This window comes from Nymphaea colorata, chromosome 2 (genome assembly GCF_008831285.2).
Source record: "Nymphaea colorata isolate Beijing-Zhang1983 chromosome 2, ASM883128v2, whole genome shotgun sequence".
Lineage (NCBI taxonomy): Eukaryota > Viridiplantae > Streptophyta > Magnoliopsida > Nymphaeales > Nymphaeaceae > Nymphaea > Nymphaea colorata.
Window position 1 is genome coordinate 9,226,804 of NC_045139.1, and position 27,003 is coordinate 9,253,806.

Consider the following 27,003-nt stretch of genomic DNA (forward strand, 5'->3'; position numbering starts at 1 on the left):
TTTACATGTATATATAAAAGTGGATCCTCAATTTTCGGACAGTTACACATAACTGCTAATATCAAAATGAAGCTGGAATTCCTTTTTTATATGTCAAAAGGAATTATTCGTACTAATAAAAGAAGTTCACAACTCAAGCATGTTAAGGCTAGCATTGTCATTTCATCAGTACCTCGTTCAAAATAGAATAAAAAAAAGGAATTGTTTAGGTTATTAGCTATGGCTGATAAACAATTGACCTGCATCATTAATAAAAAAAATAAAAATTAGAAATTGAACATAATTTCTTAAGACTTATTTGCTTTTCATTTCGATTATTATTAAAAAAAAATGTTGTTGCGCCCTTTGCACGGTAAGTCAAGTTGAAATGTCTCGAGGAGTTGAATCAGATACTTCGCACCCTTTGACGGGACTCATGTTGGTCGAAGGATTCGACCTTGGTGGACTGGACCCAACGGGTGGTTTGGATCACTAATTACGATCATCCTTAAATTCGGCCACTAGTTACTCCTGCTTGGGGGGAAAAGGAATTCAATGTGGCGCCACACGTTGTCGGTCGTCTCGTGGAATTTTCTTCTTTCGCTTGTTGAGTTAAATGAGACATGCCCACTGAAGATTTCTGCAGCTCATTATCGAATTTGGGAGTGGACTTGGTCTCCTGAAGTGATTCCTTGGATCTTGACTCTGCTGTAGGAAATGGGTGGAATCAAGATCGTGTTGGGCCTCCTTACTCTGGTCACAATCGGCATGATCATAGGTTGGTTTCTTTGATTGCTCTTCAGTTTTTGTTTCGTTCGTTGGTTCGTTGGTGATAATTCGAAGGGAGGCGAACAAGGGATGCTTGGTTGATGAGTTTCTTTAATCTTTGTTGTTTTAGGCGATGCGAATTCTTGATTATTGGAAATATTTGGTACTTGGATGTTGGGATGGCAGTCTTGAGTTAAACCTCTGGCTTTCTCGTCTGGACAGGAGAGAAATTGTTTTAATTTCACAAGTTTCGGACCATTTATGGGTTCTCAGAAATTATTTTAAACCAATTTCGTCGGGTTTCATCTGTTGGTTGAAATCTGGATGTCCCTGTAGCTAAGATAATGGCGATTCTGTCCGTGTCTGGCCCCTGCCAGTTAATTGTTGGTTGATTTTCGTTTTTCCTGGTACCTATGAGGCGACAAGCAGTTGTCCTGTAGAAGTAACGGCAGCATACTGGAAAATTTCCCGTAAATTTGCATCTCATTTGCAACTTCCGATACTAAAACTTCCTGCTAAGTCAATTCAACTTGCCCATAAAGTGTATCAGATTTTAGTTCTAAATTTTGTAGAATTTCTGGAATCTTGCTTTGCACCATCATGTAGTTGAGTGTGGAATTCGTTTGATTAAAAAACCGAACTCTGTTTATTCTTGGATGGTCAACATTCAGCCTTACTCGGTTTATGTCTTGTTGGTAGGTGCGTTGTTTCAAGTGGCATTTATTCGGCAGCTTGAGGAATCATCAGGTAGTGTTTATGGTTCTCCTTATATTGTTTCTTTGAAGATCTTGTGCATCTAGGAGGTGGATTCTGATGCTTGTTGACATGTATTTATCTGATCCCACGGCAGCAAAAATCCTGGGCATGAACGGATGCTGATTGTCGTATTTTTGCGATAATAAAAGGTTCTTGCTTATTGATATGACAAACGAGGAACTGCAAATATCTAAAAATTTTACAACCTTTTCAGTCTTTCACATCACATTGGATGTTCTATGCAGATATAATGTTAGTTTTCATATTTTGGTGCTATGTCACATGGATGCTTCTAAAGTGCTGTCGCACGTGCATCAACACAAGTCAGGTGCTGGAGCAGCTCAGATATGGCACATCCCCGGCGTCTACCGAACTAAGCTAAAACTGACCATTTTAGATGCACACCTGATTAAACTAGCCCTAGTACAAATGTTCATAATGACCAAGATGTAAATATAGATAAATAAGGATATTAAACAGTTAATTAACTATATATATGTGTGTGTGTGTGTGTGTAATTGCCACATTAGCACCTTTTTTTTTTAAATTGTTGCATCCTCACCCGCACCCAACACCCATGTGACATAGTTTTGGTGGTCTTATAATGTCAATTATCATGGTAAGAGAGAGCACCATTCATTTCCTCACTTGGCATTTTACTAAGTTCTCTTAGTATGTTGGGGAATGCAAAACATTGTGCAATATTTGTCTTTTACTTTTACGTCCAGTAGCGGGTTCTGAGCCCCGTATGAGGAACTACTGGTTTTTCCTGTGGGAACATAATAAACATGTACATGCACGTATGCAAGTTTGTGCTTGAGCGGTGGCTGCTTACACTGTTTCAGTAGTTCTGAAGGGCAATGTTCACATGCAGGTTCCAAGTTTTCCTTGTCGAGGAGAATAGGTGGAAGTCAGAGTGAAGGCCGTGCTCTCTTATCAAGAGGTTGTTTGAATTTTAAAGGAAATTTCTACCGAATTTATTGATGTCATGCTTACTGTATGTAAAAATGTTGAGGGATGCTGTGATCCAGATAGGATTTAGAAGCATTATTACTGATCTGGAGAGGTGCAATCGTCTATCTCAAATTTGTGATGTTACAGGCCCATTTTTATACATAGAACAGCAGTTTTTGTATTTTATCTTCCATATGGTACTAGAGACTACTTGATGTTTTAAAATTTTAATTATTCCTTTTCCTTGTTTATAGTGTGAAATGATCTGCATGCTCATGTGGTGGTTCTTTTTCACGATTCATTGTCGATGGTATCTTTTATCTTTTAGGCAGGTGTGATGACATACCACTAAAATCATTGCAGTGTGTCTTTTCTGGAACATGAGAAAGATACTATGCCTTCAGGTTTGTGTGTCTTTGTACCATACCTCATTAAGGAACAGCCGAACAGAGTGTTGAGCATGTTATTGTTACCTTTTCCAATTATATATCCATGTTGGATTATGTTATTGGCTAATACCCTACTAGAAATCGCATGTTGTGCAGGTTACTTTCTGGTTATATGTTTTTGTGATAGTCTTTGGTGATTTTTTCCGTTAATTGTATTACAAGTCCACTTCCGCACCCATTGTCCCATTCTTGATGCATTTGTTTAAGTTTTCATCCTGCTGATGCCTTTTAACATTTTCCAGGACTGTCTCTTTGGGCAAATGATGAAGATGCACGTGTTCTACGTCTTGGATTGGTATGCTCAAACTCTTGCCTGCTTTCTTGCTTTCCCATAAATTGTTTTGGTTAGTATTTTTCCTCAAGAGTCTTATTTTAGCTGCCAAGCTACAGTTTTGAAACATGAACAAAACTACGACTTGGCAAGACGCGGTTCATCCATGTTCATTTGATAGAAATTGATATTGTATATATCACTAAATCCAATGGAAGACCCATAAATTTAAACTAGAGAGGGCAAAATTATTTTGGAAAATGAAATAGAAAGAAAGGGGCATACGTGGTAGGAAAATGAAACAAAAATAAAGGGCATACGAGGATGGGCATATCAGGAATCAAGCTGAACTAGGGTGGGAGAGGCTCATACTGACCAACCCAGTAACTTGTTAAATTTGCTTTGTTTGTGTATATTCTTATATGTTGAAGCATCTCTCAGAGGCCTTCTGATTCCTGCCCCTGGTAACGCCAGAAACAAGACGTCTGAACAGGAAGAACAAACATGTCTCCGAGAGGGACTGTGTTTGCTTTCTGTGAAACAGTTGTTCTGCCAAGCAGGGGCATCAATTGACCTCAGAATGCCAAGATCGTGTTCCATGGATATGATCCATGGGAAGGCAGAGTTCCTGTTCTGCCATTATGCATGGTTGCAGATGAACGTGGGGAACATAATTGTTTCTTTTACAATTTTTGATGCTCAAAATCTGGGATGTGAGAGAAAGTAGAGAACAGCACTTCTCTATGTGCATTCTTCCTGCTTCTTTTGTAATATATAGCAAGATGTGTTGCAGACGTGAGCAAAACAAAGTTTAAAGCTTCTTTTTTTGGTCCCTATGTTATAGAATTTACAGTGTTGAAATAGCTGAACCATTTAGCTGTTGTGGCTGAGTTTTTATATTTGGTACAGATCAAGCCTGAAGTAGTCAGCTGGTCCCCAAGAATTACTATCCTTCATAACTTTTTAAGTCCAGAGGTACTGATTGTATCGTCTTGTTCTGTCTTATGGTTACATGCTATTTTCTGTTTATTTGTGTCTCAGTGCTTCGTGTTCAAGTTCTAAATTGGATTTTGTGCTGTAAAGCAAAAGTGTAACTTGTTACTTTCAGGAGTGTGATTACCTTAAAGCAATTGCTCGGCCAAGGCTTCAAATTTCAACAGTTGTAGATGCAAAAACAGGCAAGGCATGTCCTTCCAAGCCTCTTTTAGATAGCTAAGGGCTTTTTGCTTCCTTCTCTCTTTGACTTTAAGACTTTAAGTTTAATGTAATGTTCAATAACGAGTTTACCACTTTTGCCTGTTTTATTTTTATGCCTTTGCAAAAGTTATTTGATTCTTGTTATAAGAATTTGGATTAATCATGTGAATAACTATTAGTACAGAGATCTCTTGTCTAGATTCAAGATTGTAAAATTCAAAAATTGATTCTTGCTATTTCATGCAGGCAAAATGGTTCTCTCATTGGTATTATTTTCCTGAATGTGAAAAAATTGTATGTAATAAAATATTTGAATATTCCAAATACTCAAACAAGCAGGAGATTTCTGGGAAATCAGTTGCTTCAATTACATAAAAAGAACTCTAATTTGATAGTTGAAAAAAAAAGAACGTTGAAGTTCCATTGTAACAATTAATAAGAAGCTCTTTAGAAATCTCATGATACTGGTGCTAGTGTTTAGCATTCTGGAATAAAATTTTTCTATGGATACTTCCTCCTCTTTGGGGATGTCTATTGTTACTATGCCTCAAGGTATCATGTTGCTCAAACAGTTCTTGGCTTCTTGTTTTTTGTCACGAGAGACTAGTTATGCAGTTTATCTCGCATTTCAACTTGGCAAAATTTGCGTTCAGATGATATACACTGGGTAAAATTTAGATGTTCACTTGTTCTGAAATATGTATTTGTTTGAAATTTTGAATCCTAATTTTTGTTGCAAACCTGCGATTGACTTTAGTATCCCCGTAGAGTCTAGGTATCTTTATCATGTTTAATCATGTCTGGTTCCAGGTGTCCAGTTATCTACTCCCAACTGCTGAGTACTAAGCCCTTTTGTTTTTGGCCACCAGGGTATTAAGAGTAATGTTCGAACAAGTTCTGGGATGTTTTTAAGCTCAAATGAGAGAAAGTATCCAATGATACAGGTTGGTTTTTTAATTTCAAGTATGGTAGTGCCATATGGTCTAAGCATGCATTTTAAATTGCATATTTAAATTGATATTCTGTTTCTTCTTCTGTTCTCTAGCAATACCTGTTTATCAAAGTCATATGACATACTGGAACCTTGATAAATGATCAGAAACCATCATTTTTTGAAAGCCATTCATGAAATGCACTCTTTTAAAGCTCAAGACTAGTTTTTGTTCCAGTGGCCTGTTGACAAAGCGTGCACTTAATTCATCCATGTGATGGTATCCTTCTACACAGATGCCAATCACTGTAAAATGCATAATTAGAGCAATAAACATGTAGAAGTGAACCATGCACAGCATATAACCTGATAGATATACAAGGATATATTCAGCAAAGACATTCTGTAAATCAAATAGAAAGTCCTTATGTCCAAATAAAATAGTACCAACAAAAGGATTAGGAGCTCAAATGAAAGATACTGTGCAGATTCTGCTACAGAACAGTTAAGGAGTTTTCCCTTTTGTATCTTCCATACACGTGTCAATTCAGAACACCTTGTAATAATCGACTACTAATCATAGTGCCGGTTCTCAATAAACTCCAGTTTTAATTGTTCAAACTATATATTGCACAACCAAATACGTTTGTGTTGTTCAATATTTGTCTTAAATTTCTTCTCTTTACAGTAGTTCTATATGAGAAGGATGTGCGTGTGCTGAATGAAATGATGAAGAATAGATGAAAAATCTTCAGTGATCTTCATGCCTTTTATTGTGGACCAGGAAATTGAAAAACGTATTGCTATCTATTCTCAAGTGCCTGCAGAAAATGGAGAGCTCATACAGGTCCTTCGGTAAGCAGTTCAATGCTTGTTTTTTTTTTTTTCATATTTCAAATTTTCAAGTGATGACTTGCTTTCATATGCACTTGACTTTTAATAACTGTGAAAGGACAGGTATGAAAAGAATCAGTATTACAAACCACATCATGACTACTTCTCTGATACAGTAAGTTCCATTTTCTTTCTCCTTTTGAGCCTCTGGTACCTGGTTTCTGGTATACATCCACGGATACTCATAAAAAGACTTGCAGACACTGATATAGAATGTAGTTCTGTTATGGTATTTCTGAAAATGTTGAGGTGCATATTTACTTGATTACTTCATATAGTTTGTTTAGAGTTTAGACACATCAGATCTGAGGGGTCCCTTTGTATTTGAGTCTTTATGTTCTAAATATTTTATTTCTCTTGTACATAGTTTAATTTGGAACGTGGAGGCCAGAGAATTGCAACAATGCTCATGTATCTAAGTGATAATGTTCAAGGTGGTGAGACATACTTCCCTATGGTATGTTTGGCTTTTTGGTCATGGAGTCTCTGTTTTATAATGGTTTATCTCTTGCTAATTCTGGGAGCTTGCGTTTTGGTCTTTTGTTCTCCATAGGTTGCTGTTTTATGATGGTTGTTTCCGGTTACTTCTTTGAGCTTTTGTTTGATATGTTGTGGTTTGCTGATCATTGAATAGTGCTTTTAAGCTTTGTCTTCCACTTTCGCCTTCTTATATGGACACAAGGCTCTAGAAGATACAAATGCAGCAAGAGAAGGGGATAGAAATGCCTTGTAGCCCTAACCAATGCTTGGCCATTAGGTTGTTGGCTCATTTGGTATCTGGACGTCCTCTTTGTTAATGAGGCATTTGGGTAGTACTTTAGTTACTTTTTTTGAAAAAATAAATGACAACTTGTATTTCATTTTCAAAAGGTAATTTCACATGTGCTACCTTGCAAACTATCACTCGGGCAACCTTACACCACTTGACCTCTCTTTTCGTTTATGGGCATTTAGGTAGTTCTCTAAGTTCATATATAGGAATTTTGGTAATCCACTAAGGGCATACATGTTTGCACAATGAAATTTTAATAAATAAATATTTTAAGCAACTATATTTAATGTCTCATTTTAATGTTATTAGCATCTGATTTCAAATTGTCTACTAGCCTTGGTTTTGTTGGTTGAGAGTTTCTAATCTACAAGGGCTATACTTGCCTACGCCTTTGTTGTAGCTAAATCAGGTTGTTGCCTAAGTGTCCAATGCAGGTTTCTATCATCCATTTCAATATCACCTCATTTCTCCCTCTCAAGTTCCCTGTCCAATAAATCTACGAGGGCTATACATGCCTAGGCCTTTGTGATAGCTAAATCAGGTTGTTACCTTGATATCCAGTACATGTTTCTATCATCCATTTCAATATCACCTCATTTCTTCCTGTCATGTTACCTGGAATTCCAATAAGATCTTCGTGCCCTTTGTTAGAATAGGTTCAACAACCTTACGGAAACACAATCACAAATATATTGTTTTCTTATCATCAAAATAACATCAAACATTTTTAATGGGAAAATCTCACAAAATTTTCAAAATGTTGTAAAAAATATTTGTTTCTATACTATTCAAATATCGTGATTCCTTTTTTTATAGAAAAGCCTTTTTTAATGCATTTTTAGTCTATGTTTTAATTTTTTGTTTGTTCTAAAGTAATAGTAAACATTTTGAATTTTCATCAGTTTGTTGTAACATAATTAGTAGAAAACTCTTAACGTCATAAAATTTGTGCCATTTTTTATTTATGTTTTAATTTTTAATTTCTGAGATTTCTTGAGAAAAATTTTGCTAAAAGACATCTGAAAAAACCTTCCCCATAAAGACTTGATAACGATATTTGTGACTATGTATCAAAGAGTTTCCCTATTGCAAGTCAATGGCTTTCGTCATTGTTTAGCATGTGAATCCCAAGTAAGAATTCCAAGTAAAAAGGGCATGTCGATATGCTGGTTGTGTGTTGTGATGTCTGGGGTTTTTTGTTGGGGTCTGAATGCATATCACATAATACGCCAACATTTTTTTTTCTCAAACTCTGAAGGCAAGGGTTGTAGCCAGATTTTTCAACCTAGTAGGTATTTAATTTATGAAGATCAAAGATCTGTCATTTAGTTAGGCACTTTCACTAAAATTAGCCGCTGATATCACTGCCTATGACGCTTGCATTTATAGCAACTGTAAACATGTCTGCTGAAATAAAGAGCATTTACCTCTAAGAGTAAAACAGAATCTAGGGGACGATAGGGAAGGGCTTTGACAGGAGTAGCATGATATGCTTCTGCCATACTCCTACATGTTATCCTGCATCTTCTGGGGCGGCCATGTTTACTTTCTGCAACAAGGCATTTCTTTTATTCCTTTTCAAAACAAAATAAACTGCCTGGAGATTAATGGCTCTTTGGCTTCGCCTGCTGATATCTATTATGTAGACTTGCCCACACCTGCCTCTGCGACAGTGTTTGCTGTAAGTGGTCTGCTAATGTGTTACGTCACTCCATTCTTGTGGACATAAGAAATTAAGAATTAATAAAACTATCTTGTACCAGTCCTCTGGAGAATTTCCAGGCGGCATAAGTGTTGAAGAATGTGAAAGGATAGCACCTGGGTAATATATTATAACTTCACATAGAGACCCTTTATTGCAGGAAACTGTCTAAGACAGGCCGTGTCTCAACAGCATGCATCCTTTTTGAACATGGGACACCTTCCACCATTTATCTTTATTTTTGCATGGATTTACCAAAAGTTTCTTTCAGCCTTAAAGGTGGGACAGAAAGAGAGGATGGAAAAGGTCATGAGATGGAGTGTTTGCCATGCCCCTCTCCACTTTCCAATCACATCCTTAATTAGAAATTATTTGGTTGGTGAAAAAATTGTGAGGTGTAACTACAGTTTAGGGTCACGGTTCTTAAAATTGTTGGAGCGCATCTACCTCCATTCGTTTGACTTTGTCATAGTACTGCAAGGATTCAAGATAATATCTTGCAGGTTTACCACCTAAATAGTTCTTTTTCGAAAACGGGCGTGACATATTTTGAATTTTTAATCAATAAAAAACTGTTATGACTTTGATATTAAAAGGCATTTTGTTATTGAAAGTTATTAAAAAAGAATGAAAAAGAGTATTTAGCGAAATGTGGCAAATTGGTATTGAAGCATCCAGGTCCATGCGTCCGTGCATGTGCGCGGGGATATGGCTAGAATCCTTTGTTATCGCCAAAATGGTTGTCAATGCTAGTTTGCTGTGTTGTCAAAGCGTCTTGTATATTTTCCAGGTCTCTATTTTTTTTTGCAAGATTTCATGAATAACGCCTCCGGTATAGTTTCATGGTATAATATCATGATGTTCTTGACCAACCAGGCGGGAGATGGTGAATGTAGCTGTGGTGGAAAGATGGTTAAAGGATTATGTGTGAAGCCAAGTAGAGGAGATGCAGTTCTCTTCTGGAGCATGGTCTGCCCTCTGCCGTCAGCGTCTTATGTTAGAGTGGTTAGGCAGGAAGTTTATTATTTACTAGTTCTGTAACACATTGGTTGTCTTTTTACAGGATCTTGATGGGACATCAGATCCAAAGAGTGTTCATGGTGGCTGTGAAGTTCTAGATGGAGAGAAGTGGTCTGCTACAAAATGGATGAGACAGAAAACCAGCTCCTGACTCCTGAGTCTCTCTCTCCCTTTCTCTCTTTCTAAAGTGCCCTCTTGATTTGGGTGTATCATTTTTTTTTCAAAAAATTATTTATTTACAGACCACAATGTAGTCTAGTGTAATATAAGAAAGCTATTGATGTCGAGGACTACAGCAAAGAATGGCAGTTATAATTTTGTATGTCCAAGGATGTGCTGATAGTGCAGAGGCCTTTTTGAGTTTTAACCACTAAGCTTTTCCTTTTTACCTGATCCCTGCACGGTTGCACCTGCTTTTGCTTTTCCTATTGCACTGAGCATTAAACAAGGCGCGTCTAAGATGCTTTGCGAGTTTTAACATTCATATTGTTTCTCTCTCAAGATTCTCACCTCCGCCTTTTTCTTTTTTCACCTACCACCCTCATCTCAACTTTTGTGGGGAACACTGTGTCAATGGTTGTTTTCTTTTTGGCTTCTCCCTTGCTTACCTACTCGAGTCTGCATTTCCTGATGTGCATCACTTTGCTGTCGGGTTTAATGGAGTGAATAAAAGGTTAACAGTCATTGTAGTGATGACAGAAGCATCCCTCTCTCTCTCTCTCTAAACACAAACAGACAGACGTGCATTTGTTCATATGCATGCAGAAGCACCGTTGACAATAAATGAGTTTCAGATCTTAAAGGAATTATTTACAGAGAACATGTCCATTACTTTTTACGGTTTAAATGTTTCAAATGCTCTCCTGATTCATGTTATAGCTACCAAGAGAAGAACACTGCCATTCTAAGTTGTCTTTTTGAAATTTCTTCGTAATTCCTTACTTCACGTCGAAGTATGCCTTTGCATCTCTCTCGTGGTTATAGAGAGGGAGAGAGCGATGGCACATATTATGAACTCCAGCAGAAGAATGACTGCAATATTCTGAATCTACCACATTTGAATTATTAACAGAACTATTTCCTATTCAATGAAAAATTCGAAAGCACCAACCCACGACTTAATGGCTCTGCTGGTTCATGCGCATTGATGGCCTTTAAGTCTGATTCCTCCCATCTTCCTCATTACCTTTTGTGGGACCCAAAAAAAAAAAAATTGGCTTCTTACAGCAGAAGGGCCAAGGATCATCAGGTCTGCTGAGAAACAAAAAAGCATATATGTCTATGCACTCTGTCAGTCTCCCAGTAGGTCTCTTTTTATCTCTCCTCTCAGCCTCTTCCTCTTTATTATTATGGTGTTCACTTTGGCAGCTGTCCAACTTGACCAGCGGCTTAAATTGGGCTCAACTTTTTAGACTCTTTTTCCTCTAAAAGTGAACATAGATGCTGATCTAATCATACAGATAACTAAACAACATTTGCAGATTGATGTGAGTCTACATATATAGACTGGCAAAATTAATGAAGCCAGCACCTTGTCTCACTATTCTCTTCTAACTCTTCTTGATCAACAACCTGTTCATGCTCATATTATATCTATACATATTAAGGGTGCAAATGGGCGGTTTCACAACAGCTAAACATGTAGGAAAGTGGAATCCAGTTGGATTCAGTGCAGTAACCTCAAATCTATAACTCAACCAAAGTTGTTCTCCTATGCTTAGAAAAGCTGAAGCTAAGTATATAGACATGTACACTTAAGTGCGAGCTAATGCATGCACACACACACATACATACGTATATAACATACCTCCAGAGCGACTTAGTTTTCTTACACATGTCGAGGCAAAGCCTAAATTAGCATTGCATGTCATGAGACAAACCATATGAGGTGAGTCCTAACAAGCTTCTACAAGTGCATGGCCTGAGCTAGGACACCACAGGTTGGTTAAGCTCAGCTTCATCTGTGGAGGTGACTGACTGCTTTTTTAGATCTTAATTGGGTGAGGATTTTTCCGAGAATGAGTCCAAAGTTGGACGCAAAGCAGCAGAAAGAATCAGAATCGAATTGCAAAAAGTTAGATCCTCCTTCCTTTGGTGAATGCGACTAATCAGATTCGATCTACTAAAGGATTTGGATCCAGATCTTTCATAATCCCCATCTTTTCTTTGGAACATTTAAGGCGAAGACCTCGCTTTCGAAACAAGCGACCTGATAGGTCATGTCAATCGGGAAAGGATCACGAGGGTCAAGTCTGGACCGGGTCGGAGAAAATCCAGATCCAGTAGATTGACGATCTTGTCTCTGAGCTGATATCTATTTATTTTTCATAGAAAACAGCAGCTGCTACGGATACGCAATCCGATGCGGAGGTCAAGATTTGTACCCGCAGTCAGATTTTATTAATACTGGTGCGGTCCGGACCCAGGTCCGGTCATGTCACCCAGTCCCCTCAATTCCTCATTCCAGTACCACCGCCAATGCCTCACACTGTAGCTGTGGATTCATGTCCATCTTCTGGATTTGACCCGGACACCACATCCACCTTAAACGAACGGCCGGCCCATATATATATATATATATATATGTCTTGTTACATGTATGTGATTAAATATAAAAACTAAGAAAATTAATTATAACTCGTCTTGTTGAACCTGATCGAAGGTTAAGTAAAATTAGTGAACAAAATTTGTTCACATATTTCACAATAAATTTTTATATTTACTTCGTACGCATAAACACTTGTGCCGGATACAAATCCAGAAGCAGGACACAGACCGGTCCGCAAGCCCATGTTTGGCGGAGTTAACGTGGTCCCCAAGACCCACAAACTTGAGCCCCACGCTGTGGGTGGGAGCCCGAAAAGCGGGGCCCGCCACAAACTCTAAGTTTTTATTTCCCTTCGAGGTTAGTTGGAGGGCGGCAGTGGGGGAGGTCCGAGTCAAAGGGCAGAATCGTCAAGAGGGAGGTTGGTTGTGCCCGCTAAAAGGTGGTTTGTCGCCTTGCTTGTGTCAGATTGCGCCCTCTTTTCGAGCCGCGGTCGACACACTCGAGCTCCCCACCGACGAAAAAGGCCTTCGACCCCGGCTTTTGAGGCTCCCCCGCGTGGGCGCCCGTGGGCCCGATGGACGTCTATGCCCCCGAGCTTTTCCTTTTATTTGCCAGACTACCCCCTTCCTTTGCCTCGGACTTTGGTCCCCGTCCCCGGTGACGTTGACTCCTGATGCCCGGATTTTTTAATTTTCGAAGACCAGAATACCCTCAAAGCCGATCAAAAGGGTGGCACCAAGCACGGGTCGTCCAGTTTCCTCATTTATTTATTTGAAAACTTGGTTTTGCCTCAAAACACCATAGTTTAGATGACATTAAAATTGAGTTTTGTTAAAACCTGATCTTAATAAAACCTGGTTTCCATAAAAAACAGAAAAATGCGCCTTTTCTCGGGTTTTTCAGGTAAGACTTATTTTTGTTTATAAACCCAAGTTTTTTTACTTGCCATTCAAATATCTAACCAAGTTTATAAGACTGAGTTCTTAACAAGCTTTCACAAAACTAAGATGTCATCCAAACACTCCCCCTTAGTTTTTTCTTTTATGGACTTGTACCTTGAGGAGCACGAGATTAGCTATTCACCAGTTATAAAAGAAGTTCTAAAGCCTTTTCATTTTTTTTCTTCTTCTCAGGACGTCTCTGGTCATAGGTGAAGTATGATATGCCTTTCAATAAATATAGTGATCCCACAATTCGTGGTCTCAAGAAAATAACATTCATTGGAATTGAACAACAACACACCTTGTATTCACCATCTGACCAATCAACTATGCTGCACCTTCTTTTAAGGACATAATAACTGTGAGATCTAACTCAATGACTTAAAAGATAGCAGCTTCTTGTAATCAGGTGACTCATTTATTCTTTTAAAATAAGTTGTGGACATCCATTGATTTCTAAAAATTTAACAAGGGAGACGAGGGTGAGGTTGACTCGGATTAAATGACTTGCTTATTGTACACATGCATCAATTTGCTAATTAAATGCTCGATAAGGTTGCTCGCACAGCTGACACCAAAAAAAGTCCAATTTCTTTATCAAGCTGGCTATGAAATTGGCCACAAACACTAGAATGACCCTACTCCCTTATTAATTGAGTTATCCTCAAGCTTTATCTATCTTGAATCAAGTTATTTAATTAAAAAATAAAGTTGTTTTTATAGAATTCTTTCCTTCATCTATGTTGGTATGAATGGATGACCATGTTTTCTCCTTCTCTCATGTTAGTGTATAGCATAGCTGGTTAGACCTATGACATGTGGATAACCCATCATAGGTTTAGTTGTTGTAGGCATTAAACTCTGGTAGTTGGGAGGTAAGAACGGAAGTGAGAACCTACGAGATTTCAGGATGGTTGGGGTTATGGTTGTGTTGTCCACCTCCTCTTGACTCTATAACGATTCGACCCACTCTTGAACTCGAGCACCTGGCCCGCCCCTTAGTAGCTTTGGTTTCAGCAAAAAAGAAAACAAAAACTAGTAACTAGGGCAACCAATTATTTTAACAATTTATTTTATAAACTCTTAAAGATTCCTCACAATCTTCAATATGAAACTAAACTTTTGGAGTGTTATACTCCACCCCTTTAAGGCATGTGTGTGGGACCCTAAGTATGAGCGTTGAATCGTGCTCTGACACCACTGCAAGGACTCGGCCCACTCTGGAGCTTAAGCATCTGGTTTGGCAGCCACCCCCTAGCAATTTCAACATGGGTGGACAACCAACATCTTTAACAACCCATTTTATAAGCTTCTTAAGATCCATTACAATCTTCAATACGATACTGAACTTTTAGGGTGTTATAGACTTTACCTTTTCTTGTTCTCTTGCTCTAGTTCAATTCTTGTAGGCATTATGCTCTAGTCCAAATTGAGAGGTAAGAGCTGAGAGTGAAGACTTACGGGTTTTTAGAATGGTTAAGATTATGGTCGCGCCTCCCATCTTCCACCTTGTCCTCGAGACATGGTTTTGCTTGTGCATCTTGCTGGCCATATTAACATTTTTGACCACCTACAATGTTTGAGACTTCAACTTGCTAATTAATGCATGTTTGATTGCTCTAATGTAGAGTCTCGCCTTTACCTTTTCACCTCTACCTTTTCTACCAACACCTTCTCGGCTATGCTTAACCTTTTATGTACGCCCTTCTTCTGACTTCTCTTACCATGCACACCCTCATCTTTCTCCCTTCTCCATTTGTTACAAGGGCCTGACATCGTTAACACGTTGGTAGTGGAGATTTTGGGAGGGTTGAAATAATCAGCTCTTAAAAAAAACACAACTACTCGAGTCACTTTTGTATACTATATGGTGCAGGTAGATGTTCACCTTGCACTTTGCATTGCCTGTCTACTACCGGTTAAATCTCTACTCTCTCTTTAGTTTGTTTTGTTTTATTTTGATGCTTGCTTTTGTACATTGGAAACTTCTGGTCACCCAATTGAATTTTTCACTCTCTCTCCCTTTATCAAACACTTTGTCACTCTAAAAGAAAGAAAAATCTCAATTGAGCCTCTCTCTCTCTCTCTTCAAGCAGACGGATCACTTGAAGATAGTGGTCTATCTGACTCGAATTATAGGTGCATAACTATAGTGATCTCGCCACTCCCAATCTTCTATCCCCACGACAACTCCACTAGCACTCCGCATGATAAAAGTCCAGCCTATGCAACTATTGCTGGAACTTTACGAATTGTCAGGGCTTGGCAAAAGGGAATTTGATGGTCCATTTTCTAACTAGTGTTTGATAGGTAGGGATATTCTTATCCCAATCAGTGAGAACGTCCCCTTTATATGAGCCTGTATCGCATGAAGGTGCAGCATTCAATGAATATATCCTCTGCCAACTTACTATTGAGAACTACTCCAGTTCAGTGGCTAAGGCAAATCGGCAATTCGATGAATTGTTTATATATATATATATATATATATATATATATATATATATATATATATAATAAACGTGTAAGCCATGATAGTGCTTTTTGAAAATCGACGTTTCGCTATTATTGTGTATGTAAGAGCACTAAGACGAAGCTAACATGTAAGTCATGGCCGGTTTGACAGACAATGTTTGACAAACTCAAATGAAAAAGTTATTATGTTCCTTAGATGGAACTTCCTGAATTGGAACAGTTCATACCATTAGATTGCTCTAAAATGTGGGACATGCACTAAAACAAACAAGAAAAATGATCTTTTCATGCTTAACTATTGCTTAAGATAGAGATTATTACATTTTGGCTATTACTTTTGCAAATATCCTATCATTACTTGCAAATATCCTATCATTACAAACAACTTGATCACTTCATACATATTTTAGGTGGAGTGTGTGAACGTTTTTAAAGATCTAGTCTGCTAGGATTTTTTTCAGGGGCGGACCAAACGGTCTAACGAACTGATACAACTAGACCTAAACTAAACCTGAATCCAAAAAATACATAATACAAATAAAAATGGTCCGTTTTTAGAGATCTAACTTGCTAAGATTTTTTTTGAGGGGTGAACTAAATGGTTCAATGAACTGATACAGGTAGAATCAAACTAAACCTGAATCCAAAAAATACATGATACAAATAAAAATTTTCAATCTTTTTAATATATATATATTTTTTTTCAATTCACTGGGATGGAGACACAGCCCAGGTGGGCCCTCCTCTCTTGTGCCCCTAAGCTCTTGTGCCCCTAAGCGTGACTGGCTCCTGTCAGTGGGAAGTACTCTACTTGGAATGACATGGACATGGACACTCACATTTTTTGACAATAAAAATAAAGCGATTCAGGAGTCGAAGTACGAGCTTTAACCTTATAGCAAGTGGCAGAGTCAATATGTAGGCTGTTGGGGATAGGCCCTTAAATATTTCTTTATGTTCACTTTAACATCTTCAAATATTTGTTCTTATGTATGTTTGTTTGGTTATGAAAATCCATGAATGAGTGCCTATAAAACAATTTTTTTTTTGGCTCCACGACTCGAGTTTGGTTGTGATTGATTATTACGAGCCAGGGCTCACCAAATCAGTTAGATTGTTTACTAATTATATGTTCTTTTTTGTTACCCATTGTTAAACATTGAAGTTTGTTATTTATTGAAGTGCTAAACATCACAAACTTTACTAAATTGTATGTAAATACTCTCATATTACATTTTATTCAATTTTAGTTGATGAAAAAAATCAAATATGAAGTCCGGACATGCTTACCTACTTCATTTATTTGTAAAAAAAATGTATTATAAAAATTTGTGACTTAATCCAGCTAATCTAACTATGGTTTACTTGACTGAGCAAGTATGTCTCACGCTCACTCAGGTAACGCGTCCAAATGAAGCGAAGTCCGGCCAACGAACCCACCGGACAAAATCTGAGTGTTCAGGAGCTCCGGCGGACCGGCACAAGGGCTTCTGTCCGTCCGCCAGAATGACAAACAAGAGGACGCATGTTTTCGGTCCTTATTTCCGTCAATCATTGTAGCAGAAGCGCCTTCTTTTTTTATCTCGTCTTCCAAATGCGTCAAAATTTCAAACGGTTTTGCCCACTCCGTGACGCAACCGAAAGCGACCAATTCACGTCCTCCGCCACACCTTAAGGGCATTTCCGTCAATTACAAGCCGCTGCGAGACCCTTTTGCTTTCTCACTCGCTTTTCCAATTTGTCGCCTGTGATAGAGTCACCGCAGTCCACGTCGAGCCATACCAACAGTATCCCAAGAAACTCCCCTTCTTCCCTGGATCTTTTCGCTTCGTGCCACTGCGCCGTGCCAGACGACCAGGCTCGACTGGACCCCGGCCATGGTCAGCCCCGGCTACCATGGTCCGGACTTGGACCGAACCCATTCGGAGGGGGTTGGTCTCCCATGGGGAAGGGCGTTCCCGTAAATGCTGGCGCTGGTTCGTGACACGCTGCCCGAAGAGGAAAAGGAGCGCAGGCGACAGATTCTTAATTGACATGGAGACTGAGAGGGAACGCGCCACCTTTACTTCTTTCGGGATTTGAAAGTATGTGGTCTACCCTTTTCCTTTTTCCGTTCTGTGTTGACGGGAAGTGAGACTGAGAGTCGTTGGTCCTCTGCCCTCCTTCCCCTTTTCTTGCTTCCCTTTATAAATTCCCTTCCCCCTTCGCCGCCGTCGCCAATCCTTCTTCTTCCCCTTTTCTCTTTCTTTCGTCATGGAGGTAAGCTGAGAATCCTCTGCCTCTGCTTTCTCTCTCTCTCCTTCTCTCGACTTATGGAGTGTGTGGTGCAGGACTATGGGCGAGTGCAGTACCAGTTTCCGGCGTTCGGGAATTGGGACCTGAGCGATGACATGCCCATCACGCAATACTTCGAGTCGGCGCGTCAGGCCGGGCTCCACCACCCCCGCGGCAAGTTCCACCCGGACGACTGTCTCTGGGAGTTCGACCGCCACGCCCCTCTCCCTCCTCCGCCTCCTCTCGCCGTCTACCGCATCAAGGTACCGCTTTTTTCCCGGCCAACCATCGTCTTCTTCTTTCTTCCCTTCGGGTTGCTTCTCTGTAATTACGATTCGAACACGAGACGTCCTGACCTCAGTCCGTGAATTGTTTCGTTTGAAGCAAAAGCGAGATGGTCTCCTGGTTCAGGTCATCTCAGTCCATCCCTTCAGACCACCGAAAAGTCCTTTCGGAACCGGTGGTTGGAAGGGTCAGTGCTGTAATTGTTGTGCTCCGTGAGGGCCAAACGGGACAATTGTGCCGCGCTTCTTAGCCCGAGTCGCTTCGTGGCGAACCGTGGTGTTTCGGGCTTCTGAGATGAGCGATTTTCTCTTTTAAAGTAAAGCGTTTGTTGTTCTACTTTTGTCATTCGACTCGGGTTGGCAGGGACACGGAACGGTGAGACGGTTCCAGAACGGGAAGGAGACCAAGAAGCCCGGGCGGGTTTGGGATGAAGCGCAGGCGCCACGCAGCCCATCGCCGCCGGCACCGGCGCCGCCGAAGCGAGCTCCGAAGGCCGTCGACGAGGATCTCTACAAGATACCCCCGGAGTTGCTGCGGAAAACTCGACGAGTACGTATCCTCTCTCTCTCTCTCTCTCTCTCTCTCCCTCTGAAAGATACCATCATGGTACTCATGCATACCGTCATGGTCATTATGCATGTTACGTCCTCATTAGTTATTCCTTCCTTTGTCTCTCTCTAATGATCGTGAACTTGGTTTCATGTTGCAGCGGAAGTTTCTCAACTTCTTCTCGAGGATGTTCCGGCGCCGGCGTGTCTGCTACTGAATGGCACAAGTCTCAGCATGCGGGTTGTCTTGTAGGTTTCAGTAGACGGCCTCCGGCCTCTCCTTTGTGCGCGTGGTGTTCTTTTATACATTTTCTTTGGTGTGGTTGAAAAATTTGGGTTTAATTTGTTCTTTTTCCTCTTTTTAGTACGTTGTGGTGATGATGATGATAGGAGAGTCGATTGGTAGGGGAGCCGAACTGCCATCTACCCAATCTATTTTATGTTATATATGAAAACATGCTCTTGTCATGGAGAAGGGAGATAAAGTCTGTAAATATTCGTCGAAAAGAAGGATCACGAGTTCACGACTCTCTCTTTTCCTCTCTCTGTGTTTTATATATTTAATGTTCTCTTAGTACCACTTTTCAATGCTTTTGCCTTCTGAGGAATGAGATAACAAAGTCTGTGGTCGTTTTCGAAGAGAAAGTGAAAGGATACGAATGCCTGTTAAAGGGGAGAAAGCGTGAAACTTTCATTGGCTTTTGAGAGAAGAAAAGAGAAGGGGAGAGAGGGAAAACGCCGAGGTCCTCCACTGCACGTGATATGGACAAACCATAATAGCTCACCTTCAGCAAAGAGAATGTTTTCCATTAAAATCTGCAGAGTGAGATTCACCGAAAAGGAGCTTCTTCTGTTCTTTTGCCCTTTAGCGCAGGGGTGGCTAAGTGGGACCTATATGGATCTAGCAATTAGATCCGACGCTCGATTATGTGGGTCTTTATCAAAATTCGTTTGTCCATTCCTTCGCTTCCCGCTTCCGCGAATAGGGAATCGCTTTTAGTATCTGAGCTGGGACTGGTGGGCCGTGCACGGTATTTTCATGGCGTGACATGAGTGATGGCATTGTATGGTTTGTCATGCATCCTGAATGAGTGGCTTAATGAATCCATAACTGGGATCCAGATCCATCGCTGTTATCCTGGTTCTTATTGCTTTGGCGGAAATGAAAAAAAAAAATGTGCACATAAATTTTAGATATTCTATATAAATTTATATAACATTTTGGATTGAAAAAATATGTTTTGGTTCAAGGTTCTTGTTAATATTGAAAACTATAATTCGGCTTGTTCATGAAAGTTTTTTCTTTGGCTACGCTCTTCCATCTATTAGAGGAATAAATACTGTTAAAAAATGAAAGTATTGATTCATAGCTTCCTCATAAATGAGCTGCTACAACATTTTTAATGGTTACAATCATCAATATCCCATCGATATTCCAAAATTTGTAGCCTTCTAACGGTCGCCTACTTTACAATGAAGATCCATCTGAGAATTTATTTTGTGGAATAATTTTGTTGCCAAAGTAGTTTCGTTTTCTTTTTCTAATTACTCTCTGAAAAAGGAGGACGTATTCAAGCAGCCCTTAAGTTTGCTGCGAGAATTTTGTGAGAGTGGATCGAGCCCTTTCTTTGTTGAAGAAACCAACTATCTCTTGGTTGCCTGAAAGAAGTCCATTTCTTCTTAAGCAAATATTAATCGTTTTCAATCTTCATAGAACCGATCCTAACTTGGGATTTGCTTTAAGATTAGAATTAATCTCTTTTGGACTCACTATGCATTCTGCTTTGATACCATGGCCAAAGATAAGAATAAGCAAACAAGAACTAATCTCTCAAAAAAAAAAATGTTAGGAGACCGAGAAATTGGTAGATATCATACCATTTGGGTAAGAGACAAAAGCCAGACTCATTAGAAACAATTATTAAAGTATTCTTTTGTGACCTAAAGAGTGGTTTGATGAGGAACATGTATTGAGTTAATTTTAAATTGAAGAACTTTTTTCTAATAATAAAAAGTGAACGGCTCTTAAAAGTTAAGAGCATCAAAATTGTGATCGTACAAAAATTCAAAATTTTCACAAAAATAACTTGAAATAGAAAATGATTTATATTAAATTAGTGTTTATGAACATAATAAGATGCTCACATTTTGTTTAGGATAATTTTTAATACAAATTTAGGTGGTCTGGTTTTTCTTTGTTACATGGTATTTACCAATTAATGCCCACCCCCACCCCAAAGCCTTTGAAAGTTTCAAGAATCTTTCAACTTTTTTCCCTATAGAAACTACACGACACTCTTAGAAGTAAGACATAAACCCTAACTCTACATTGGTGGCTATGGTTACTTAGGTCCGCAAGTGACCCGACCTCAGATGCGATCTTGCCGTGCCAGTCCGCATCTGTGACTGGCTCTTGAAACAAAAGCGACAAAAAAGCAGTGAGGGGCTGCAGGGGCGGAGTCACGGTAATGCTTGCATGAGTCCTAGCCCCACCTCAATTTTTCTTTTAAAAATTTACACGTAAATTTTAAAAAATTTCACTTGATTCTGTATAAAAATTTTGAAAAATGATATTTAGGCCCTAATCAAAATTTTGAAACTTTAATTCAGCCCTCTTCATAAAAAGTTTCTGGCTCCACCCCTGATGGGCCACAAAGTGGCACGTGCGCTTGTAAGGGTTTTTTACAAGAGTTTGCTTGCATAGGGATGACTCAATCCTCAAAGTATGTCAAGCAGGGCTCGAACCAAGGTGAAGCCTAGGTCAGGTATGAGCCCAAAGACTTTGAAGTGCTTCGACACATGATCAATTCATCTATTGTACTTGGGTTTTGTTCATCTACATATGCAGTGAATGGAAATTAGGGCGACAAATTTTTCGTGGTTTACTTTTTTGTTAGGATTCTCTTCTCCTAGCTATCCTTAATTAACTCAGCTAGAATCAAAAGTAGAAGCCATGGAAAACAGAAATGGAATTCAGATTGTGACAAGGAGTTTCATTTGCTTAGCTGGGGCGGGAATCAAACATAAGTCTTCTAAGAGATAGAGATATAAGCCTTCTAAGAGTTGGGGAATCAGATATATGTTTTCAAGAGTATAAATAATGGAGGTGCAGCTTCCTGACATTCATTTGGCAAACAGAACAATATATGTAAATTAGTGGATGAAAGATTGATGCAGATTCATGAATTACTTTAAAAAGTGTTTTATAATTCTAACTCAATTTTTGAGACGGATTCATGTAACAATTACAAACTGTTCGCCTCTCATCATCTGCTTGATCCTTGCTTCATTGATATTGGCTAATTCAACCCTGTGTTTTATTCTTTTCTTCCAAATCACTCTTATAAGGTTTGCCAACAAACCCTTTTTGTTCAATAAAAGGACAGGGTAAATGTGAAAAAGGAAAAGGAAAAAAGAAACAATCGATTATTATAGTATGACAGTTAAATCTTTGTTAAATGGCACAAACCCATTTCGGAAGGCTGCAAATACACATTACTAGGGTAAAGCTACTAATTAGCACAGTGAAAATTAATCCGCCGGGATTTCAAAACCCTGGATCTGTTGTCCCAGTACCGTTGCATCCACCCCCTCCCTATGGATGAAATGTCTCAAATTCTTTGCTTCTTTGACGTAGATAGATTGACAGCCATGGATTAGAAATGTTTACTGTTTGTCTAGATAGTGAATCTCTCAGTGCGGATCTGAGATCAGCCAAAGCTATCCAACATGGCCTAAAATGTCTCAATTGCTTAGTCAAGTGTGAATTTGAGAGACCCAAAAAATAAAGTCTTTCTTCTCAAACCACATAGACAAGTAATTATGATACTTCTGTCTGCCTGTGCGTGCACGTAAAGTGTGCATGTCCTTGCCCAACTATTTTGAAATACCATACAGAATCATGGTACGCATTATTCTTGGGGCATGCTTGAATGAGTGGTATTAAAATACTCGAAATTAAAATGCCGCACATTTAGTACCATATAGTTGTCCGGTGAAACAAAAGTTCTAAGTTCCACCTACCAACCATATCTTATGCATAATGACCTAAAACTTTCCTTCGACGTCTCTTTTTCTCAAAAGTTCTACATGTTCAGGTGAAACTCTCATGCTGAAACAAAAGTATCAGGACTGAGCCAAAACACTTGGGATTAATGTCTATGTTTGTTATGTCATGGAAATTTTCCCGATTTTTGACTCCTAGTTCTACTATTATAGTGGAATATCGTACATTTAAATGCGACATTAAATGTTGCGGGCCGACTATGTCTGACCCATCCAAGCCAATAGTATGGGATGCTGCTTGGCCAGCTTGGGCATGGGTTAAGGTTAATTTTCTTGATGGGCACATATGCTGCATTCATGATAGCAGAGGGTGAACAAATGAAAGCTCGTTGTCTAGAAAGTCGATGGTCGGTCACCTTACTTAAAGACATATAGTTGACATCTGGTTTCAGCTGGAGACTTCATCCAAAGGAAAGTTTTCCCCCATACAGATTTTGTATAGAGGTAGATAGGTACTTAGAGAACTGGCAGAGTTTTGACAGAGTTTAATGACCACGGCTTGCCGATGACCTACTGCGAGATAATAGTGGGTGATGGTATGCCGAGTGCCTAGCACTACTCATATGGTCCATGGTTTCAAAAGATTGATGATGCTTCTTCTACATTAAGATTGAGCAAAGGTTGGCCAAAGGTTTGTCGAAACCCTTGGCACCGTACGTGCCAAATAAGGCTTGAAAAAGCCTGCCCGTGACATTAAGAGTGCACGCGAAAATGAATTTGTTTAAGTTGAGGTTCACAGGAAGGTTAAGAGCATTAATGAAAATGGATTTCTTCAGTTTCGGGTTTTGAAATTCCTTGTCTTGGATGTGCTTCAGATCTGATTTTTCAAGTTTTAGCTGATTTGGATTGGATCTGTTTGCACGATCACATCGTTAAAAGTGTGCTGTAGGCTGATTGTCGGCACCTCAAACGAATAAACTTGTAATTAAGTTTCAACACTAAATTGATTGTTCTAGTTTCCTGTTGGAGGAATTCCAAAAACCCCTACCATTTCCTTTTTATATAGTTTCTTCTTTTTGCTTTCATTTTCTAATCATATATATTTTCTATGAAATAAAAGTGACGATTCACTTATAGATCGGCAGTGTCCTATACACTGCTGCAGTTAGAAGTTTCAAACTAATATTTCTCGGATTCCGCACATTCATATTCCTGTGAGATTAGGGAGATGCTTACTAGTTAGATCATACCAGGAAGCAGTCATATCTGAAGTTTAAGGCCAACAACCCATTGCCTGATTGAAAGCTTTTGTAGAAATACGTCTTGGAAGATGTAGTAGGGTTGTTTTGTCTCTTGTTATTATTGTCCTTCTTTTCCTATTAGCCTTGATTCTTCTTCTTGTTGTTATTGTTGACATTGCACTATTATTATTTGGTTGCTGTCAAGAAAAGGACTCACTTATCTACCCTTTATAGTTCTTCTTGAACTCCCCTTTTGTTAAAATTCATTCTTTGATTCCATCTTCTTGCGAGTTGTGTCGAGAAATGAGAAGCCAATCTCTCCCTTTTTTTCCCTTCTTCACCGGGGCGTAGGGTTGTGTTGGCACATGATGTTGACACTAGTGGCAGAGACATGAAAATTGGCTAGAGGGATACTCGTTGAAAGATACTCATATTTGGTGGAGCACTTATTTATATTTAAGGATAAATGTTTAAAGATACCCATTTAAAAATAAAGAAATATTAAGAGGCTAGTGTGGGCAAGTGCCCACATCAGTCACCATGTGGCTCCACCACTTGACACTGATGAGAATCAAGCGGAGGACTGTACTTCTACTAGTCAACAGTCCGAGCAGCTAAGCCAAACCTCTTGGGCAATCTTATTGCAGGTTGAGCGCCATCCATAGGTGAAATGTTTGGTTAAATTCATCGGACACTTGATCATCAATCTGGATTAAAACTGAACCGAGCTGCAGCTGACTTGGGCTCGTGGCTAGAACTTTAAGAAGCGAGTTTGTGCCCATTAGGTGGTCCGATCCTTGGAAGGTTCGTGTCACTAAACAAGAAAAGTGAATTTACTAACATACTCTTATATAGTTGCATAGAATTGAACGCTTTCACATTAATGAATAAATCATATCTATCCGCGCTTTAAAATCATTTTATCGTTTGTTCTGTTTTTTCTTGAGGGGATGTTCAACGATAGAGTACCAAGATGTCAGTAAAATCAGCATATTATCAACTTAGGAATTTATCATATTTCAAGATGTTTCACGTACATGAGGACGAGAGAATAAAAATGGACAAGAAAATAATTCATCCCTCCAAGATTCCAAGGCGACCATGAAACGATTCCAGTCACTGTCTCATTCTTATGGCTGTAATGAAATTAAAACGATCCAAATCTGGCTCTCGCTGTATGAAGCTGACCAGAATCCGATCCACTGGATCGAATTCAGCACCGGTAAAACGTACCGTCTTGAATGCACGTCAATAATAAAGTTAATGATTTAAATTTCGATGGGTGGAACAATGAATAATTGAAAACTATGTTACTTAAAAACATTATTTTTTTCTCATATTCAAATATTTAAAATTGTTTGTAATTGTTTAAAAAGGCTTAAAAAGCCAAAAGTTCATTTCCTAGTGGTGCCTACGAATCATTCGTAATACTTATATAAGATGAAAAGAAAATGAACGCGTTGAAAAAGAGGCAATGGTTGCATCCGGTTCAGGTCCATATTTGGATCCAGATATAGTGGGATGAACCTCTCAAGTAGGCTTGAAAATGAGTGGAGCTGAGTCGAGCTTGAGCTGGGCCTTCGACTCATGAAACCTTGAGCTTCAACTCGACGCGATTGTACAACGTCAAGCTCGAGCTTGGTTCATTTAAGTTCAGCTCGTTCTCAGCAGAATCGTTGCCCGTCGTCCTCACCCATCCATTCCTCCTCCTAGCAGCCCAAAAATAATGTTTCTAAATATTATGAGGGTTTCAGAGACTCTAAGCCAGGGACTTGGATGGGAGATAGATAAAGAGAGAGAGAGTGAAAGAAGAAAGGGGAAAAGAGGAGGAACTTGTCTCATAGTGGCACCCCTAATATCAAGATCAATACTACTTTTCAATACATTACTATAATATGCTACCCAACCCGATCGGTTGCGCTATCTATCACTTGCAGTAGCGAAGCTATTGTGTGACTGGTGAGCCACTGCCCATGCCATTCCTTGAAATCATGTATTGTCAACTAAGCTAGACCTATGTTCAGCCACATATAGTGCCTACACCAGGCCTAAGTCAATGCCCTACAAGCACTCATCCTTCTAAACGAGAGATCAATTAGTGCCTCTCAACCAAAATTTTCTAGCTCCGCCACTGATTACTTAGTGTGCCTGTGTGTGTGAGAGAGAAAGATAGAGATGGGTAGTACCTCGGCCGCAAGTGTCGTACGTTAATTGCTGTTCCAATGCTGCCCAGAGGAACCACCAGACCTTTGTGGAATGAAGAGAATGAGGAGAGAGAAAACACATGACAAAATGAAAAAATGGAATGGATGTTTGGTGTTAAATAGCATTTGTTGTTCGGTCTTTTCTCGAACCCAATTGAGCAGAAAATGTCAAGCTCAACTAACTCGAACTAGGCTCAACTAAAAAAACAAGCAAAGACATGATCTCGAGCTCGACCAGTTTAGCAAAACAGCCCAGCTTGAACATCTCCTTCTACTCAGCCTGTATATTGTACTTTTCGTTCAATGTACAAATAAAAACTAATGTTAATACTATATAAAAAAATTCTTCAAAAAAGGGAAACAGATCTTTTAAGCTCAAGCCAAAGTTGAGTTGCCCCGCTTGTTGTTCAATCCTACAGACTCTTAAGCTTCCCGGAGCAACATCATGCCAAAATACCAAAATGGACGTGCAAAAACCAACAGGTTTCCTACAACTTGTAAGTTTGAGAAGAAAGAGATGCCCAAATCTGTCGCAAGGTTGAATTTTCTAACCCCTCGAATTTCGATCTATCTAAAACCAATGATCCTCATAAAACCTTCTTAAAATTTATTTCACGCATTGAATCTGGATTTTTTCAATCCCATAGATTTGAGTCTGTCGATCGACCTCTTCCATAAAGTCAATTTAAGAAAAAATAGCGAAAATCCATCCCAACTAGCTGGGATGACCTCTGCCTTCCGTGTGTGTGTGCATGCATGTATGCACGTGTGAGTTGATATATATATATA

At 39.2% G+C, this 27,003-nt stretch overlaps 2 protein-coding genes across 3 annotated transcripts; both read left to right on the top strand.

Moving 5' to 3' along the window:
- Window positions 1–502: 502 nt before the first annotated feature.
- LOC116248827 (prolyl 4-hydroxylase 1) lies at window positions 503–10,081 on the top strand. The gene is made up of 12 exons (XM_031621817.2): window positions 503–757; window positions 1,447–1,494; window positions 2,378–2,446; window positions 3,149–3,201; window positions 4,087–4,152; window positions 4,286–4,360; window positions 5,244–5,318; window positions 6,090–6,160; window positions 6,263–6,314; window positions 6,567–6,656; window positions 9,550–9,642; window positions 9,737–10,081. Exons 1-12 carry the CDS (start codon window positions 697–699, stop codon window positions 9,842–9,844), a joined length of 861 nt encoding a protein of 286 aa, XP_031477677.1. The 5' UTR covers window positions 503–696; the 3' UTR covers window positions 9,845–10,081.
- A 7,654-nt stretch (window positions 10,082–17,735) lies between these two features.
- On the top strand, window positions 17,736–19,304 carry LOC116248212 (RPM1-interacting protein 4-like). 2 transcript variants are annotated; one of them, XM_031620870.2, is made up of 4 exons: window positions 17,736–17,916; window positions 17,988–18,194; window positions 18,580–18,765; window positions 18,926–19,304. In XM_031620870.2, exons 1-4 carry the CDS (start codon window positions 17,911–17,913, stop codon window positions 18,980–18,982), a joined length of 456 nt encoding a protein of 151 aa, XP_031476730.1. In that variant the 5' UTR covers window positions 17,736–17,910; the 3' UTR covers window positions 18,983–19,304. The 2 variants fall into 2 exon arrangements, with proteins under 2 accessions (XP_031476730.1, XP_031476729.1); XM_031620869.2 differs by lacking the exon at window positions 17,736–17,916 and having other exon boundaries at window positions 17,923–18,194.
- Window positions 19,305–27,003: the final 7,699 nt, after the last annotated feature.